We start from the raw sequence: 19,649 nt of genomic DNA, 5'->3' as shown, positions 1-19,649 counted from the left end.
AAGTTGTAGTCATTTCCTTGCTGGGTACATCAATGCCCCATCTTATCCAGCATCCTAGCCTGTCTGCTAGCAAAGTGGCAGAGGGTATTACTAGCAGACAGGTTTGGAAAAATCCTCCCAAATGGAAAATTCTTCCTTAATCCCATTAAATTAGTTTTGGAACTCTTGGCTGTGCCCTGGAAGAGGAAGATTTGTTATTGCAGGTAACTGGAATTTTCTAGCCATATCCACTGCCAAATGTCACTCTCCCTTCTGGCACAAAAATTTCATGTTCCCTGGACCGTCTTGCTTTAGGCATTAATGGGTAAGCTGTCAAGCCTCTAGTTTTCCTGTGCTGCTTTCTTCATAAAGGGAGTGTGGGTGGTTTTGTGCCTTCTGATCATATGACTCCTGCAGTCTTGTTATTTTGCTCCAGTTCTTCTGAAACTAGGAGAACCAAAGCAGCCTTTATTTATTTTCTTTTAGTTTCTGGACAGTGAGGAGGAAGTGGATGTTTACATAGATACAGATGAAGAATTCTGTAATGGACGAGTCACCATCTTCAATGGTTCAGGACCGCCGTATTTTCACAGCTATCTCTACATGAAGGGTAAGCAGCTTTAGCCAAAATCATGGAATGGTGGAAACCAGGAAACCCATTTTCCCCTTCTCATTTTCTAAAATCATGATCCTTCACTGCTCTCACTTCTCTGCATGCTCTGTTTCTCTGTCTTCCTTTATTTCACATCACTAAATAAAACGAGCAACCAGACAATGGACAGCAGGGAACCAGGTTGAATATCTTTGGCTCTGAGACTCATGAATGTCCACTTGTTCAGGGCATGGATTTAAATGTCTCTTTCTGATCTACAACACTGAAGGCTGCTTAAAAATATTTGGAGTACGTGGAGGAGGGAAGAGTAATCTGTAGGATTTTGAGGTGAGGAGTTAATGGAGAGAAGATTCAAAACTGCTGAGAGTGAGAGGAGTCCGTTCGCTCTTTCCTGTATCAGTTTCCTGTAACAGATGGCCAACTAGTCTGATATCCAGTCATCTTGTGATGAGCGGATCCTGTATCAAATACTGTAGGCAGACTTGAAAGAAGCCCTGGAGAGGATATCACACTGTTTATGTCACTGACAACTAGATAAATTCTTTGTATTGGAGGTTGGGATTTTCCGAAGAGGCTGAAGGACTTAAGCTTTTGGCTCCTTTAAAAACAACAAAAAAAACCCCTCTTCCTACTGGTCTGTAGCAAAGTGGTGACTTCTACAATGTTTTGTAACATTACCTATACATGCATGTATAAATTTTTATGCATATAGTGTATGTAGATAGTATATGAACTTAGGTGCCTATAAATTTGTCTAGTATATAGCTATGCATAGTGTCTGTATAGTATACTAATATGAATTAGTACTGAAATAATCTAGCAGAGAAGGAGAGTTTTATCTGGCCTCTTTGTACAATTACCTTTAACATGACTGTGTAGAAAGGAGGGCATAAGGAACAGTGATCATCTTATACTTTATATTTTATGTTTATTTCACTGGTTATTTCTGGAGTTTGCTTGTTTTTCTCTGTCCAAACTTAATCAGAGTTTCATTTATTTCCCTTGATGCTTTTTTTTTTTTTTCATGTAGAAACTGAACTGGTAACTAAATGTCAAGAAGGAGGATCACAATAGAGAATTGTGTCCTGCTGTGTGTCTGATGAAGTCTTGTCCCTCTTTGCAGGAGGTCTGATGAACCCGTGGAGGCGGCGCTGGTGTGTTCTGAAGAATGAGGCATTCATGTGGTTCAGAACCAAGCAGGAGGCGCTGAAGTCAGGCTGGCTCTATAAAAAAGGAGGAGGCATGTCAACCCTTTCACGCCGTAACTGGAAACGCCGTTGGTTTGTGCTTCGAGAATCCAAGCTGATGTACTTTGAGAATGACAGTGAGGAAAAACTGAAGGGGACAATTGATATTAGAAAGGCAAAGTGAGTGAAAAATGAATCTTTTCAATCCCTAGTATTCACTCTCTAAATCAATAATGAGGTTTCCATGCTACCAGTTCATTGATTGAGATATCTCCAATAGTGCTGGAAGAATCAGAAGCATAAGGGAAGGAATTAGATTTTCTAATTTAGAATTTCTAATTTAACTCTGGAACTCATTCTTTAACCAGTCTTGCATGTGATAATCCAGCAAAGGCTCTTTCGAAGCCATGGATGGAGTCAGACCAGGAGGGTCTAATTCAGTACCTGCCTGATGAATCTTCTCTTTCCCTCTTTCTCCCTTTCTTGGCTTCTCCAGGCAGCTCACAGAGGACATATGAAGCTCACAGTGGCCTTTGATCTTGGCAGTGTGCACTATGCCTTTTCCTCAGCCTTGAATGCTCTTACTGCTACTATAGCCAATTCCTCAGCTCCTGTTGAAGGAGAGACAAGTCACACAGGAACATTACGTGACCATATAAAGGGCCAAAAAGGGTGGCTCATTGCACTTTGTAAATAGCTGTATAAACTCATGACCGTGCCTTCTCTTCTTCCATTCAATCTGCTGAAGCTTGAGGAAAACCCATTTAACTCTTCAAGTTTTGCATTTGTAATAGCTTAGCTGTACAAATCTTTTTCAGGAGATTGCAAAAGTCTGTGTGTATTGTAAGAATGTTTGCATTTTTCTTGAAGTTATAAGCCACCTGATACATTAATTTCTTTTCTGTGTTGTACAATATGAAAAAAGGTGGCCAGGTGAAATTAATGCCTGCAGAAGTCTTTCTGTATCTGACTTGTGTGATTTGCTGTGTTTCAGGGAGATCGTGGATATTCACGAGAAAGAGAATGCCTTGGACGTTGTGACAGAAGATAGAGTTTATCATATTGTGGCAGAATCACCTGAAGATGCCAGGTATATTAAGGGAGTTTTGTTTGACTTGAGTACGAGTCTGACCCAGATGCTTGTGGGAGAGCTTTGTGTCTGCCTGGGAAATATCATAATCACTTCTGTTCTGCTAGAGAGAAAAGAGAATTCATTCCTCGGGGTCATTTTGTGCTGCTTAGGAGGTACGACACCTTCTTTGGGGACTCCCTGTTGCAGCTACTGAGGGGATGGTTCAGATTATCAGTCACAGGACTGTGGTCTTCTGCATGTGGCTGTGAGCACACTGTATTCAAGGGTTACCTCAGGAGACTGGCAAAGCCTTAATGTAAACTGGAACATCTAATAGTTGATTTATTTATTAAATGGAATCTTGAATCAAACAAAACATCTATTCATGTTGTCTGTAAATGATTGCAAGAGCAGCTGGGTTTTATCCAGGAGACAGAGAAAAGGCTGCAGCTTATCAGAGTCTGTAGTGTCATCTGATAAAATCTTCCCAGTTCAAAGCAAACAGATGACTCATGTCCTTCCTTCTTGGTGTCCTGCCCATGCAGTGAGAATCAGTTATTTAAGGGCAGGTTGGATAACCTGTTCTGGACAGTTAGTAGGTTATAGTCCCTAGCTGCTTATGCCTCTCCCACTCTTACCAGAGGTAACTGTTCTCCAAGTCCAGCAAGTGTAACTGGTCTACTTTAATTCAATTATTTATTCAATTTAATTCAATTGTTACTTCTTGGGGAATGGGAACAGAAAGGGGAAAATACTTCGGGCACAAATTAACAGAAATGGGTGAAGACCAGCCACATGAATAAAGAAATGGGGAAATTCAAGGAGCAGTAGCTGAAGAGACAGTAAATTCTTAACCCAGAACTTCCACAACTGGAATAGCCATGCCCTAAACTATTACCGAATCACTAGGAAAAATGTGACCTCTGTCAATGCCATGCTACTCAGTTCTGAGGGAGAAGAAGCACCAACATTTGCACTAGCAAAGGGCAGATTAGCAGATGGTGTAGAGCAGCTGATCTGTGAATCCTCCACAAAGTCTAGATGTTTGTTGATCTCACTGGAAGCTGATTAACTGGAAGATAAAGATAAGAATCTACTTGTTTTGCAGAAGAGATTTGGCCTCCAGATACGTCTGTAATGGGAGACTCTTTCACAGACAAATACCTTCATTTGCGTCCCTCTAGATTAACTCGTGATTAATTGAGATCCATAAAACTTTCAAGTTTATGAGCAGATCAGAGACAGACTAGTTAAAAGGCGCCTAAGAATCTCTAGGACTTTAGTGCAGGAGGGATCCCAGCTGATGCTGTCTCTAAAACCACTGTATGCTCTAGACAGTCCCCTGACATGTGCTCCTCAGCAGGATCGCTGACTGCTTATGGTTTCTTAAATAGCAAATAGAAAGCTGAATTTCGTGGGAACAAATATCAGTGTGTTAGAGGACATGCACAAAATTTTCATGGATAAACTGAGAGGAAGGAAGACATTAGTCTGGTATGATATACCCAAGAGATATTTTGTAGTATAATTGTGAGGAAGTTGTGAATGAAGGCATTTTTTTTTACTACCTGGCAGCTTTCAGGGTTCCTTGATCATCTAGAACTACTTTTACTACCCAGATCTTAACTTTTAGTCTGTCTTGATTGCCAGTGGTTGGTTTAATGTCCTGAGCCGAGTACACAGTGCTACAGCACAGCAGCTGAGGGAAATGCAAGACGAACAGGCCAATCCAAAGAATGCTGTGGTGAGTTACTGTGCAACCAGTCTGTGGGCATGCTTGTGGCCATCTGTGTTTAACTGTTTTATGCACATCTTCCCTGCACATGCAGTGCTGTGGTTCATGAGCTGTGTGCAGAAGTTAGATGATTATTAAAAAGAAATAGCAAAGCTTATGGAAAAGAGGATAGGCAGTAAGGAACATAGTGGATGACTGAGGTGATTGAGTTTGATCACCCCATGGCTCTTCGGTTCGGTTTTGGGAGGGCCACCTCAGGCGACTAAAGGATTACGGGACTAGTCTGAGTCAGTTATTCTAGACAGAAGAGATTCAGTGACAAGAACAGTGTATTTTATGTATTTTATTAGTGCTGAGATGTGGAGTCAGGGGTTATCTCAGATCTCCTCAATGCTCTGTGGAAAGCTGTAGCTCTTTTCCTCCGGCTCCATGGAGGCTCTGCACACCTTTCCTGCTGTTTAGGAAGTCTTTCATGATGATTCTCTCATTCTCCCTACTGCTTTTTTCATCCCTTCATTTCTACTCAAACTGTTGGAATTCAGAAGAGCATTTTCAGTACCTATTCAAGAAGGAAAATGTCTGTATTTTGATACAAGCAATTGCTATAATCTGTTTCTTTTTCACTGTGTAGGGAACTCTGGATGTTGGGCTCATTGACTCTGTCTGTGCCTCGGACAATCCTGATAGGTAGGTACGGATTGTGTTTTAGTAACTTGACCATCTCCAAGATCAGAAGCACTATGACTTACTCTTGTGTGAAGGTCCAGATTTCATTGGATGTTTTGCATTTGTTTAAACTGACAATATAAAGTCAGCAATAGTCTTTGGTTTATTGGAAGCTATGTTACTTCACAGGCATGAAGTTTACAGGTATGTTGAGTTAAAGGTTAGATACTCCTTTCCATCTTGCAATTGAGAACGCAGCAATCTGAAAGTCAATAAATTACAGTCTTATCTATTCTTACCACTAAACAGAAATGTCCAGCAAAAGCAGCAATTCTAGTTTTTCAATGGTAGTTTTAAGATAATCTTGTAAATTTGGGGGTGGGATGGAGGAAAACAACACTGGGAGAATAATAACTGAATTCAGAAGTCTGTACTCTTCTTGGTATCTTTGCAACACAACACAATACAGATCTCTAATTCACAAATCAGTTAGTTTAGGAGAAAAGATTATGGGACATTTCACATCATATTATGTTAACAGGTTCAACAAGGGCAAAGCTTCTCACTGCACTACTGAATTAAAATGTTAGCTATTAAGGTATTTACTTCTATCATTTGCTTTTCTCTCTCAGGTTGCAGGGACTTTTTGGATACTAGTTTAGAAAATGCATATCTTGGTAGCCAGCAAAGAATTCTTTAAAGCAGAAAGTTTTAGCCCCTTCTCAGGTTGGGCTTCTTATAGTTAATATGTGTCCCAGTAAAACACTGGGCACAGGCAGTATTTCTTCTTCACCCCTCCACAGTCAGTATTCAGAAAATCTTTTTTTCTTTGCTTGGAACTTGCTTGGAAAAGTAGAGGACGTGGTTCTGGCTTTGCATCTGCTGTGACTTGAGATATTTATATGGTTATGACCAGTTTTAATCCTCATGTTTTCTGGCAGACCAAATTCTTTTGTGATCATCACAGCAAATCGAGTGATTCACTGCAACAGTGACACCCCTGAGGAGATGCACCACTGGATCTCCCTGCTGCAGAAACCAAAAGGCGAATCTAAGGTTGATGGACAGGAATTCCTCGTCAGAGGTAAAAGAAATGTATGCAATTAAATTTTATGAAATTCATGTTTTGTTTATGATCTGAGGATAAGGTCTGATTATAGCTAATCTGATTTAGATTTAGCTGCTTCCCCAAACTAATCATTCTCTGCACCTCCACCTTCCTGCCAGCTGCTGGCCCTCTCTTTTCTTGCTCTGGCACAAGCTCCTGTCTGGCTCCATGTCAGGTGGGTTCAGGAAGCTAAAATTGGAAAAAAAAACAAAGCACTTCTTTATATATTTAGTTTTCTAGTTCTCGAGCTTATTTCAACATGTTATCCAACAAATGTCAGCATAGAATAGGCGGGAGCATGGCTGTCCTTTGCAGGCAGCTGGCCTTATATTGGCTATAACAGGACACTGCATCTTTGTTTTCAGAAAGCTCTGTTCTCTCTGACACCTGTCGTGCAGAGAAGGAAGGAGGGAGATCTTTGTTAGGTAGCTACTTCCCTCAGCAAAACAAGCTAACATGTGGTAAACACAATGAGGATAATTCTCTAAAGCTGAGCAAAAGATTTAAATTATGTCTAGTCAGAGCTCAGCTGGAGATGGAGGAATTGAGGAATGAGTAGTGATCACACATATTACAAAATATTCTCCTATTTGTCTCCAACAGTCTCTTAAATTTCCTCAGTACTTTCAGCTCATCATGTGGTCTTTAATGTACAAAGACACTGCTGGCATTATATGTGGAAAGCAATTGCACAGCAAATTGCCTTACGTCTTTCAGGAAGTATCTGTGAGGGAAAGAAGGGAAGGTATGAGCAAGGAAAAGGCAGGAGGATAGAAAGAAAAGGGAAGAAAGAGAGGACTCACCAATAAGTAACATGAGTTTCCATCCTGGTCTGCAACGTTGCAAGGAGACTGAATGATTCATATCAGACAACAGTTGGGACACCTTAAGTTGTAAATTCTTAATTGCAAAGCAGTAGATCCTTTTATCTCATACTGTTCATTAGTTAAAAGGAGAGAAAAAAAAAAAAAAAAAAAGAAAAGGTCCAAATTCTCCTTTGCAAAGTGAACCTATGCTCTGTACTGCACCGTAAGAGCTCGGTGTGACAGTAATGTGGACACAAAATCATATGTTCAGGATGGTCTGCCTCTTTCTGTATGTAGCTTCTGGGCCCAGTCCCATATTCTTGCAACTTTTTGTCTTGTGGATGGACATTGTTTTTACAATAGAGACTATCAGCACTACTGTAGGAAAGGGGAACCTTCCTACAATTCTTCTTTTATTGTATTGCGTTTTCTTTTAAAAATCCAGCAAGACTGATGGCTCAGCTGAGACCTTGTAATGGCTTAGCATTAAATTATTGATCATTCCCTCTCTTGCCTCTCCCTACCTCCCCACAGGTATAGCAGTTGTGCTATTCCTGTGACTCTATTGTGGAGACTTATATATTAAAATTAAAGCAGAGATTTCATAGCTGGGAATCAACCTTGGGTTCTAAAATCTTGGGTTCTAAAATGATCTGTGGAAATCATCCTTGTGCATCTGCCACCAAGGGCTAGTCCAGGTCGCACACTTTAAGAAATTGTAGCAGAACCAATCTTCTGAATCTGGACATTTCGCTGTGGGCATTTTTCATTCTGTTCCACAGAGTTAGTACCGAGTAGAAATGTGAAATGCTTTTAAATTGGCACAACGAGTGAACTCGAATCTAGAAATTCTGTTTCAGTTGCCTGATAAGTTCTTTAGATCATTTATGTCAGAATTTTAATAAATACTAGAAAAATAGGAGTATCTCACAGAGTTGAAAATTACTGTGTTTCTAAAAACAGTAAGCCTTGGCTAAGGCAACCTGAATAATGCTGATCTTGCATAAATGGAACAGTGAATGCAGGGCAGCATCAGGTGGAGCAAAGTATAATTCAGTATCAACAAGGGTGGCTCTATGGGAGAAGTGTACTATCATGTTTTCTTCAAAGATATTGTAAGACCCAGTTGACTGGCAGCTATTTATATGAAACAGTTGAGTTTACATAGGATGACTGATGGAGAACTATATAACATTTCGCTTGAAACACATTGTAACAGTCTAAATTTTGAAATAATTGACAATTTCATAGCTGCAAATACAAATAGTTTTTTTAGCTGGAAATTGCTAACCAGAAATAGAGCTTTTGATGCCCAGAGGATTTGATCTAGCCAAGAAAAGAGAAAGCAAAGATTCATCCTTTTGAATAGGTAGGTCCCAGGACGTGCCTTTTGCCAGGAGCTGGAGTTCCCTTCCCAAAGCTGGGATAATGTCAGGGAAAGGGCAGAATTGTTCTTGTAGTGAAAGCCAACTATTGACATGTCTGTATTCCTCTGCTAGGCTGGCTTCATAAGGAGGTCCAGAGCAGCAACAAGATGTCCTCCCTGAAGATGAAGAAACGCTGGTTTGTGCTGACAAACACTGCCCTCGATTACTACAAGTCATCGGAGCGCACCGCTGCCAAGCTCGGCACGCTTGTGCTCAATAGCCTGTGCTCAGTAGTGCAGCCTGATGAGAGGGTCTTCAAAGACACGGGTAAGAGGGAAAAGCGCTGAGAAGTACTGAGCAGACTGTCAGCAGCAGCCTGCAGCAGCTGCCCGAAGAGGCAAGGGTGTACGAGCGTAATGGTGTGTCATGCTGAGAGGCAACTTAACGTTACTTCCCTGCTCTGTGTCTGGCTGCAAAGATCTCTCCCCACATGAAACATGAGACATACAAAGGGATAGAGAATGGTGTGCAAGTCCCTCACACCTGACAGAGACAGTATTTTTTCACTGGATAATATCTCTGCTTGCCAAATACGGAAAAGGGTCTGAGTCATGAAGCTCAAATATAAAAACTTATTGCTTGTTTATAAGTTTGGGGTGGAAATGGGGTTAGGGGGCCGCAGGTGAAGACTTGGAGTCTTTCTGACAAAGAAGCTAAAGATTAGAACAAAACTAGAAATATGGAAATTTGAGGACTGCGGTCACCTGAGGTATTTTTAAAGGGGTTTGGAAGCAAACTGGAACAGGATACTGTGGTGCATTTTGTATAGTAAAGACAAGATATGTCCTCTGCCCACTTTAATTCTTTCACATTTGTCTCCTCAATAGAGATCTTGAGCTGCACATAGCAAATTGTCATTGCTCTGGTCTGTTACCTCAGTTTGTCAAATACATGATTTTTAAAAGTTATGAGAATGCATTTGACAATCTAAGTGGATTGTCTGCTGTTTGCAAAAACTGCTCTCAGTTTTTGAATGATTAATAGCATTGTGTGGCCAAAATCAGGACTGTGAAAGTGAACTGCCTGTTCGGCAGAGAAGCATTCATGTCATCCTGTGACACACTTGGTCTTGGGAAGCTATGTTTGTGCCAAAACCTAGATTTGGACCTTCTTGCTGATAAATCCGTTTTGGGAACGGGGGAACATTAGCAGCAAAAGCAGTCCCTTTTAACCAGCCCACACCATATGTTACTGTCAAAGCAGCAATGGGTTTCCTCTGCTACTTGTCACAGTCAGAACAGAAGATAAAGCAGAAGAAGGTTTCACTTTCCTGCTTCCTTGTGTCTTCACAGGCTATTGGAACATCATCGTCCATGGGCGAAAGCATTCATACAGGCTGTACACAAAGCTGCTGAATGAAGCTATGCGCTGGGCCTCTGCCATTCAAGGTGTCATTGACAGCAAAGTTCCTATAGAAACGCCTACCCAGCAGCTCATTCGGGACATCAGGGTAGGTGGCATCCAGCTAACCCCCCAGTCAGCTGGGAGCAGCCAGATCACCACTGGTCTGATTCGGTCATTATGGAGAACGTGGCAAGAAACAGGGTTTCTGTCTTAGAGGAAAGAATGGAGAAGAAACCTAAATGATTGTGCAACTGAATAAGCAAAGCTTGCTCTTCAGCATGTAAACTGACCTTCAGAAGTCTGGGCCACAAATGCTGTGGAGTTATCAGCTACATACAGGTTTAGACCATCAGGCATGTGCAAATCCCGGCTTTACCCTTTCCTCTTTCCAGTCATCCTCCTTATATATAAGATTTCCATTCCTACGAGCCGTGAGGCTTCCCTGTACTCTAATGTCCTCTTCACACCCTAACTCAGTGTGGTTAAATAGTAAAGGGTGACAAAAATATAAACTCCAAAAAAGCAAAAATTGTGCCAAATGATTCATTTGGAGAGGGCTTTTCTTTTCAAAAAAGTAAAATATAATTAAATATTAGAATCATAATAGAGGGCAGGCCAAAGCATATTTCAGGAGCAATTTGCTAAATGAGTAAAGACTACTAATGAAAGGTTGTCTGAAAAGCTGAGTAATTCTCTGCATCAGTGATGACTACAGAGACATTCAGGGAATTTGAAGCACCAGAGCCTGTCTCTAAAGGGGAAACATTTGAAAAACTTGCTAATTGAGATACCAGTCAGAGAGACTGTGGACCAAATCACCAGGATCAGATGGCATTAACCCTACCGCTCTAAAGGAACTCAGATGTGAAATTACTGACTTATTGACTGTAACCTGCTGCTTAAGTTGGTCCTAATACCCAAAAAAAGAAATAGAAAGTAGCAAGCATGACACTAAGCTTTAAAAAGAGATTGCTCAGGGGCTTGGGAAAATACCAACAAGTCATTCTCCATTTATCTCCCAGTGTTCTTTGGCAGAGCTAGAGTCATGTGTATGATGATGATCCTGGTCGTACAGTTTACTTGAATTTCAAAATACTTTGATATGTCTTTAGCAAAGACATTCAAGAAGTTAAGCTGTTACTGGACAGGAGGAAGGTCCTCTCGTGGGTGAAAAATTAGTTAAACATTAAGATTCAGGGATTCACATGAATGGTTTGTTTTCATGTTGGAGAAGGGTCACTGGTTTGATTTTCAAGTGCTTATGTGCTGGTAGCGGTGCAATTCAACATGTCCATAAGTGAAAAAAAGTAAATTGCTTAAAATAGCCAAAACTAAAGCTGGTTGTGAGGAGCTTCAAGGAATTTTTTATGTGTCCAACTCAGGTAAAATGGTAGATGAATTTCAGGGCTGATCTATGCAGAGTAATGTGAATGAGGTAAAACACACGCTGTGATGGGCTCTGAACCCATAGTCTGATAGGACTGAATAGTAACCATTCCAGAAGAGAATCTTGGAGAACATTGGTTTAGGGTTCAAGGAAAAGAAAAAGGAGAACATTAGGAGTTATTAGGAAAGGAATATAGGACAAAATAGAGAAAAATATCCTGCCAATGTATACAGTAGTGTCAGGCCCACATTTTTAATACCATGTCTTTTCTAGTCGTCCTCTCTCTAATCACATGTAGTACAGCCAGACAGATTCAGGGAGATGAGGCTCGTTACATGATACTAAACGTGATGGATCTGTTGTCAGGAAGTCCATGATGCATTAACTGTTGGAAGTTTGAAGGGTACACAAAGGAGGAATAGTGCTATACTCCTCTGTTATATGACTGTATTAGGCATCAGACGTAGGCCATAGTTCTAGTCAAGATTCTGGGCTTTTTTTTTGTGTAATACAGTACAGCTATTCTTGCATTTAATTTTCAGACTAATTTTAATTGTACAGACTAATTTTAATTTGTGAATTATGCTTTAGCATATACCTAAATGTATAAGAGCATTAAGGGCATCTTGTGAAGATTATCCCCATCTAACAGTAATTCTTTTTTGCTTTTCTTCCCCAGGAAAATAGCATGAACTTTGAAGTAGTAGAACAGACATACAGGAGAAACCCAATCCTGAGATACACCCAGCACCCTCTGCATTCCCCCTTGCTCCCACTACCCTACGGAGATGTTAGCGTCAATTGTAAGTATTCTACCTGCATGAGAGTTCACTAAACCTTTCTTCTCTTTTGGAGCAACAGTACAGAGCCTGAGTATTGCAAAAATGGTCTGTGCAAGTGGAGTCCATCTGGCACAGTGCATGCCACAGGGATCAGAGAGAGGGAGAGCTGCTTATTTTTTTTTTTTTTTTTTTTTTTTACTTCCCAGCACTTGTTCTGTGTCTCCAGCTTTGTCTCTTAGGAAAACTGAATTTTGGAGCAGGTGGGGAAGACAACTTGTCCCAAAAGCTTTTGTCCCTTATCTGAACAACGGGCACTGCTGAATTTGTCCTCCACCTGGGGGATGTGCAGCCTGTCGCTCTTAAGCAGCAACTAACTCGTAAGTGGTTCCAGCACAAATCATACAACAGGATTCCATCATGAAGCTGGCAGTGGGGCTGTGTTCCTACAGAAGCTGCTATAAAACCAGACTGTAAAAAAATCCTTTATTCAAATATAGCAGAAATAGAGAAACCGAATGTTTGATAGGAGTACCGAGGAAAAAGAAAATCACAGCAGAAGACGGACATAATTTTTATACGTATTCAACACAGAGAGACCTTGAAGGTGAAGGTGAAGTTCTTTTAGGAAACATTGGATGCATCAGAGAATCTCTACTAACTGAAATGTCAGTAAGAGAGATTATGGAGCAAGTCAATAGAATGAGTAATAACAAACTAGTCATCCAGGCAAAGGAAAATTAGGAGGGCAATAGCTGAATATTAACCACAGCAAACACTCTCGTACTTAAAATTGTCCTGATACCAGAGAAACAGCAATTAAAAAAAAATCTCACAAAAGAGGCTCAGAAAGGATCTGCAGAATTATGCATCAATAAGTCCGACTTCCAAAATATGTAGGATCTGTACAGAAGAAGAAGAGTGTTATGTGAAGAGTTGATAAGCACTTTGCAAAGGGAAGTCATACCTCAAAAATGCTTTAGAGCTCTTTCAAGGAATTGCTAAGGCTTACAGGTGAAGATGATCCTTCTGTTATAGTTCACATAGATTTCCAGCAAGTCTTTTAGATAGCATTAAAGGCTTTTGAATAAATTAACTTTCCACAAGGTAATAAGGACTCTCTAATCAGTTATTAACATCTTTGTATAAATGAAAAATAGGAATTAAAGGCGTTGCCTAGCAAAGGGCCATCATCAGTAGAGTTCATCAGAGATTTATGGTACCGCTGATGCTGTTTGACATGTTCATAAATGAGTAAATATAAAGGAATGATGCCTGAAAGCTCAGGCAATTTTGTGTGTTCTGTGTAGTAAGTTAATGGGCTTACGGTTGAACTTGAAGATCTTAAAGGTCTTTTCCAACTATAATGATTCTATGTTAAGCTTTGTCTGTTATTTAACTATTCACAAGAGATGAAGAATGACTCTAGAATGCCTAAGAATAGATTAGAACTTGGGACCTGTATGTTTAGTGCTTTTAAACTGCTTTTCGGTAGTGACAAACAACTAAATACTTACTAAAAGTGCATTTTCACGTTTAAAAGGCACGTGTTCATGAATTCTGAGTAGAAATTTCAGCTCAGGAGAAGAGATAAGCAGATCCTCAAGTTGATGTTACTCTGTCACAGAACCTAGTACACTTGCTAATCTTGTTGCCGGGTCAATAGGAAATGGAGGAAATGCTCACCTCTCATCCTCTCTGTTTGTGATCATTCCCCAGTGCAACAGGAGAAGGGTTACAGCAGCTTACAGGATGAAGCAGTGAAGATCTTTAACTCCCTTCAGGAGATTGAGACAGTGTCTGACCCCATACCCATTATCCAAGGCATCTTGCAGACCTGCCATGATTTGAAGCCCCTTCGCGATGAAGTGTATTGTCAGCTCATCAAGCAAACTAATCACATGCCACATCCCAACAGTACTGGGAACCTGCACCACTGGCAGCTGATGTCATGTATGAGCTGCACGTTTCTGCCCAGTAGAGGGATCCTTCGCTATCTCAAGTTCCACCTTAGAAGGTAAAAGTCCTTTTTATTTGTGGCTTGTTTTCCTTTCTCTGTACTTAACCACTATTATCTGCTGCAGTTATTCGTCTTGCTCTCCTTCTGGGCAAGGGCATCTTCTTTAGGTGTTGCAGCCACCCACCTTCCTGCACAATTCTGGCTACCTGCTGTTTTCTTGTATTCGCCCCCTCACCCCTTGCTACCCATCTGTTGTGTGAAAAGGCTATAGAAAGTAAGGCTACCCGAGCCGAATGCCATGGGATCTTTTTGAAGGGGATTTAGAGCCTACCTACTGGTTACCAAAGTCCCCTATGACCATTCCCAGTCTGCAAGGAAGGTGAGGATTGCATTTCACACTGATCCAAGTATGTGCTACCTTTTAGCTATCACAGGTGAAGCATGTGTACTGCAGAGTATTAGATATACTGTAAATCCAATTTATCATGTTTTAATTTCTTTGCTTAACTAAGCACTTTGCTTGATGTTATATTCTTATTTAACTCAATTCATGTTAAGCATCTAATGCAGCGTTCTAAGACAGCTTGCATTGGGTGTGAGCCTTGTCTCATGGGTAACAGGTGAGAAAGGCCAATAAAGTCTATTGATTGCTTCCAAACTAGGAGAGAATGAGGTGAAATTCATGCCATTATTCTGAAAAGCTGGACTTTTCAGACATCCTGGGCCTCATTGTAAGAGATGATGAGTAATACTGTATGTTGCCATTTTATGCTTCTATCCCTGGGAATGCCTGTCATATCATATTTAAAATTCCTGGCCTTGGAGGGAAGAGAACATGTAAAGGAACAACTTCCTACCCTCATGATTCTGAAAAACACTGTAAAAGTGTCTCAAGCCCCAGCCAGTTTTAAAAAATCATGAATAAACATGATAAAAAAAACTTCCTTTTTCATCTCAATTCTGTAAATCGGGATAGTCAATCCCACTGTCTTCTGCTGTTCTTAAACTCCTTAAAGTTTGATCTCCTTATTCCATGCACTATTGAGAAATGCCACCAACATGCCTTGTAGTGACTTGTAAAAGCAATGCTCTATGGCTTATTTTTAGGAACCAAGTAGGCTCAGTTTTTCTGTGTGTGCACTTGACATCACTGTATGGTAATCTGCCTAGCTTCTAGTGCGCTGTATATTGACTTTTTTGCTTTTCTTTACAATTAGGGTAAGAGACCTCTTTCCAGGCTCAGAGATAGACAGATATGCACAATTCATCAGTGATTCCCTGAAAAGAACAAAGACCAGGGAATTTGTGCCCTCCCAGGAGGAAATACAGGCTCTCCTCACCCGTGAAGAAATGACCACCACAGTGTACTGCCATGGCGGTGGCTCCTGCAAAATCACCATCAATTCTCACACAAGTGCTGGGGAGGTAATGCATTAGTAGCTGTAATCAGATGTAAGCTCACCTCTGTGTAAGGACACCTAGAATAAGTAGTATATCCTACAGGTTTACAGGGGTTCAAGAATAATCTGGACAAGTTAATGGAAAAAAAAAATCATATAGAGTTTCTGACAACAGGTAAACCGTATCTGCCTTTGAATCCTAAACTGTAGATTATTGGAAGTCAGGTGTCTATATATATTCTTTACTCTGCATCAAATTTAATCATTGTCAAAGGTGAATTGTGCTTAGACCTGTGGTTTGATGTGGAATGGTTGCTCCTGTGTTTTAAGTCAAGCTAAACTGGCTTCTATCACCTTATCCTGCTCTCAAAAATGTCTCCCCATTCTGTTTCTGGTTGCTGGTGGCAACATTCTTCCATTTGCACAGGCACTGATTTCATTAGCTCACAAACACAAAATATTTGTTTCTTCTCTTTTCTTTTGGGACCAATGAGCTCACTTGTGAATGTGTGTCATATATATGCACTCTGTGATATCCCTCTGATTTTGCAGGTTGTTGAAAAGCTGATCCGAGGTTTAGCAATGGAGGACAGCCGTAATATGTTTGCTCTCTTTGAACATAATCAGCAAGTGGATCGTGCCGTTGAGAGTCGGGTTATTGTGGCTGATATCCTGGCCAAGTTTGAGAGGTAAAAAAAAAAAAAAAAAAAAAAAAAAAAAGGAGTTTCATAGAACCCTTCCTCTAATTCCTTGCTGGATGTAGCCGGGTTATGTGGGTGTACCATCAAGTAGTATTTTCCAAAGCAGCTGAAGTGAATCAAGAGTTTGCTATGGTGAGACCTTCCCTTTAGTAAGGCTCAAGTGCTCTTTCTCACTGTGCTACACAGCTAAGAGTCAGAAATTAATACATTAATGCTCCTACTCTGCCACAGCAGAGCAAAAAAGATTTAGCTTATGCCTCTTCAGATCAATAATTTGTTTTACATAATACTGGAACAGACAAGGACAACTTACACAATCAATTATCTTGTCTTCAGATTAGTGAATAACAGCTGAATGCTTTGTTTGACTGAAGAGCTCTAAGTCCTTAACCCCCAGCACTTTTAGAGTAGTCTAATTTATTTTTGTAGTGGCCATAATTCTTGCTTTTTCCCTGTAAGTGTATAACACTGGTGGCTTCCAAAAAATATCAGGTCTTTTCTTTGATAGCTCTTGGCAGGTAAAAAAAACTTGTACTTGTAAAAAAAATAATAATAATAAAAAACCACATTTATTTCAATGACAGATATGTTCCTTATTAGGCTGCTCGGGACAAAATTAGTATCTGTGTATAAAGAAGTAACACAGGGCCAATTCAGTCACTTAGCTGTCTTGATCAGTGCTTCTCTGTGAAAGGAGAATACTGCCTCCTGGCATGTTTGCCATGGCAGGAATGGTAGGACAAAGGAATTATTTGGTAATGACTGTGCATTCAGAAGTACCAAAAAGTATGTGCAGCTCGGACAGTTGATAAAATTGGGCACCATCAAACTGAGATGTTTTCTTGCATAATAACTTGCATCACTGTGATGGATGTAATGGGTTAATATGGGCAACACAGACAAATACTATCTGTAAAGCTCCTTGACCATGTTAGTGGAAGATCATAAAAGTGTTAAGGCAGTGATAAGGTTGCTGCTTTCAGAATTTTTGAATGATATACTTGTCAACATCAGAAATTACTTTGATGTGTCTAGACATTTGCGAGTTGCAAACAGTGGCTGCACTTGCACTGCATATGAATGTATGCCCTTCCTAAGGACTGTCTCAGGGATGTAAGATTGAATGCCTCTTACTTTGAAGACACTGGCTTCATCTTGTTGTTTGCTGCATATGAAAATTAATCTACTTGGATAAATGATTCAGGGAATTCAGCCCAATGCCCTCTGGGAAAATGTCTTTGTATCAACTGCCTTGATAATGATCTGTCAATTTACATCAAAACATCTCTATCAGAAGACAGAGAAATGATCACAGTGGGAATATAAACACAGCTCAAATTTCTTACTGTGCACTGTGATTTTGTGGCTAGCATACAAACACAGCAATTTTTTATGCAGGAAGCTGACAATGCCACTGTCTATTTTATATGTGTACTGAAGACAAAAATAAGGTTGTTCCAAGTGCTGGCAAGACTGAAAGACCGACACTTTTCAGTCATAAGATTACATGGAAACAACATCTGGAAAGTGGAGAGTATGTTGTGTCCTGCCCCTCCTAACCCATGTATTTATCTGGAACCCTTGATCTAAACATATGATTAAGTTTTATGATAAAGTTTATCTTGCAAGAACTTTTTATCCTTCTGAACCAAAATTTTATGTGACTCAGGGCAAAAAAGAGAAGTTATCAAAGAAGTCTGTTAAACTGAAATTTTCCTCGCAAATCAGGCAGCTCAGTGTTCTTTTCAGAAATCCAGGGATACCTTTATATTGTGCAGTTGCACTGCAGGTGTCTTAGTACTATGACTCGTATTTTTTCAGCTCTCATTCTCTTTCCTGTTTTACAGACTTGCTGGGTCTGAGGATGAAGAGGAAGAAGGACAGTGGCAGCTGTATTTTAAACTTTATTGTTTCTTGGATGTTGAGAATGTTCCCAAAGATGGAGTGGAGTTTGCTTTCATGTTTGAGCAGGTAAGCTGGTCATAGAAGAGTATTTGGTTTCCAAGGTGACATGAAGCACACAGGAGTGAGTATACAGAAATATTTACCTTAGAAGTGAGAATGCTTGTTTGAATAGAAGATATTGTCTTGGATTGTTGGTTTAACCTTTTATTTACTTTTTTAATGTGTGATGGATGTAGTTTAAAGGAATAAATTTTACAGAGGGGGAAAAAAAAAAGTGAAGGAAAGCAAGAAGATTGAGGGGAAATACTAGGTCAAAGAGGTAGACGTGGGAGGCTCTGGTACTGAAGAGGCTTAAAAGCCTTACGTATTGCATCTAGCACTATGTGGTATTGAGTATAATCTCCACATAGGAGCTGTAGCTGGTACAAGGAAATTGCCTCAATTCTCCTCTCACCTATCTGCCATGATCTAGCAAGATTTTACAAGACCTTAAGGATGAGGGCTCCTCAGAAAACTCTTTCCAGCCCAGGGCTTTTAAGAGGAAATGCCCCTAGTCTGCTCATCCGACAGTTGCAAAATTTTCATATTCTAGTTCATTCCAATTCCTTTTGTTTTCTTTATTATGATGTCTGCTCTGATCCAGCAAGTTATGTCCCCTGTTGGGAACTTTGTACTACAGCAGATAGCAAGAATTTGTGTATGGAGGAGGTCCAGGTGGGAAGTGTGTTTATTATTATTTCTAATGGGTCTGGGAACTTTTTCTTTGCCTGTAGGCCCACGAAAGCCTCATAGATGGCCATTTTCCTGCCCCAGAGGACACTCTGCAGCGCCTAGCAGCCCTACGACTGCAGTACCTTCATGGAGATTATTCTAAAATAAGCTGGACCCTTGATGGTGTCTACCCAGTTAACAGACTAAAATCCAAAATACTACACTCCACAAAGAGCAGTGGCAGCCACACACTGGAGAGGAGACGGACCAGCTTCCTTGAAGGGACATTAAAACGGAGCTTCAAGACAGGCTCTGTAAAGAAGCAGAAAGTAGAAGAGGAGCAGATGATGGAGATGTGGGTGAAGGAAGAGCTTTCGGCTGCTCGGGCGAGCATAGCACAGAAATGGACCAAGCTGCACGGACTCTCTCAGCATCAGGCCATGGTGAAATACATGTCCATTGTAAAGGAGTGGCCAGGCTATGGATCAACCCTCTTTGATGTTGAGGTGAGAGGTGTATAAGTGCACATAGCTACTGCCAAGAAGACCAGGCAGCTACGTGTACAGCATAAGGGAATTTCAGGAACAGGCTGCATTTTGCATTTGTAAGCTGAGAGTGAAGCATGCAGTAGTACCTCCCCACTGAGGTGTGGAGCAGACAGCACTGAGCAAGCAACCTGTGTGTCCTGGTGAATGGAAGGACACAGCAAATTTTCTCTCTCCATAGAAAAGCAATAAAACTGAGAGAACTTACAGGCTTAGTAGTGTGGTGGCTGATGAAAGGGAAAGTAAAATTTTATTGTCCTTTATTGTCCTTACTGGCAAAAACTGTAGCCCTATTCTGCAGCAATAAAACAAATGCTGCAGACA

At 40.5% G+C, this 19,649-nt stretch overlaps 1 protein-coding gene across 1 annotated transcript in view; it reads left to right on the top strand.

The window, feature by feature from the left end:
* The window catches only part of LOC104566030 (unconventional myosin-X-like), an 87,515-nt gene that overhangs the window by 66,190 nt on the left and 1,676 nt on the right, over nucleotides 1-19,649 (top strand). The window contains exons 26-39 of the mRNA XM_088540360.1: nucleotides 466-589; nucleotides 1,716-1,959; nucleotides 2,774-2,869; nucleotides 4,502-4,595; nucleotides 5,218-5,273; nucleotides 6,194-6,336; nucleotides 8,666-8,860; nucleotides 9,886-10,043; nucleotides 12,004-12,127; nucleotides 13,823-14,120; nucleotides 15,281-15,488; nucleotides 16,016-16,152; nucleotides 18,012-18,135; nucleotides 18,843-19,286. Of these exons, the coding sequence (XP_088396486.1) occupies nucleotides 466-589; nucleotides 1,716-1,959; nucleotides 2,774-2,869; nucleotides 4,502-4,595; nucleotides 5,218-5,273; nucleotides 6,194-6,336; nucleotides 8,666-8,860; nucleotides 9,886-10,043; nucleotides 12,004-12,127; nucleotides 13,823-14,120; nucleotides 15,281-15,488; nucleotides 16,016-16,152; nucleotides 18,012-18,135; nucleotides 18,843-19,286 (2,445 nt within the window). The remainder of the gene's footprint in view (nucleotides 1-465; nucleotides 590-1,715; nucleotides 1,960-2,773; nucleotides 2,870-4,501; nucleotides 4,596-5,217; nucleotides 5,274-6,193; nucleotides 6,337-8,665; nucleotides 8,861-9,885; nucleotides 10,044-12,003; nucleotides 12,128-13,822; nucleotides 14,121-15,280; nucleotides 15,489-16,015; nucleotides 16,153-18,011; nucleotides 18,136-18,842; nucleotides 19,287-19,649) is intronic.

This window comes from Tinamus guttatus, unplaced genomic scaffold (genome assembly GCF_059628265.1).
Source record: "Tinamus guttatus ecotype Peru unplaced genomic scaffold, ASM5962826v1 Tinamus_guttatus_pri_ptg000060l, whole genome shotgun sequence".
In the NCBI taxonomy this organism is placed as follows: domain Eukaryota; kingdom Metazoa; phylum Chordata; class Aves; order Tinamiformes; family Tinamidae; genus Tinamus; species Tinamus guttatus.
The sequence above is the reverse complement of the archived record's forward strand: the minus strand, read 5'-3'. Positions and strand labels throughout refer to the sequence as shown.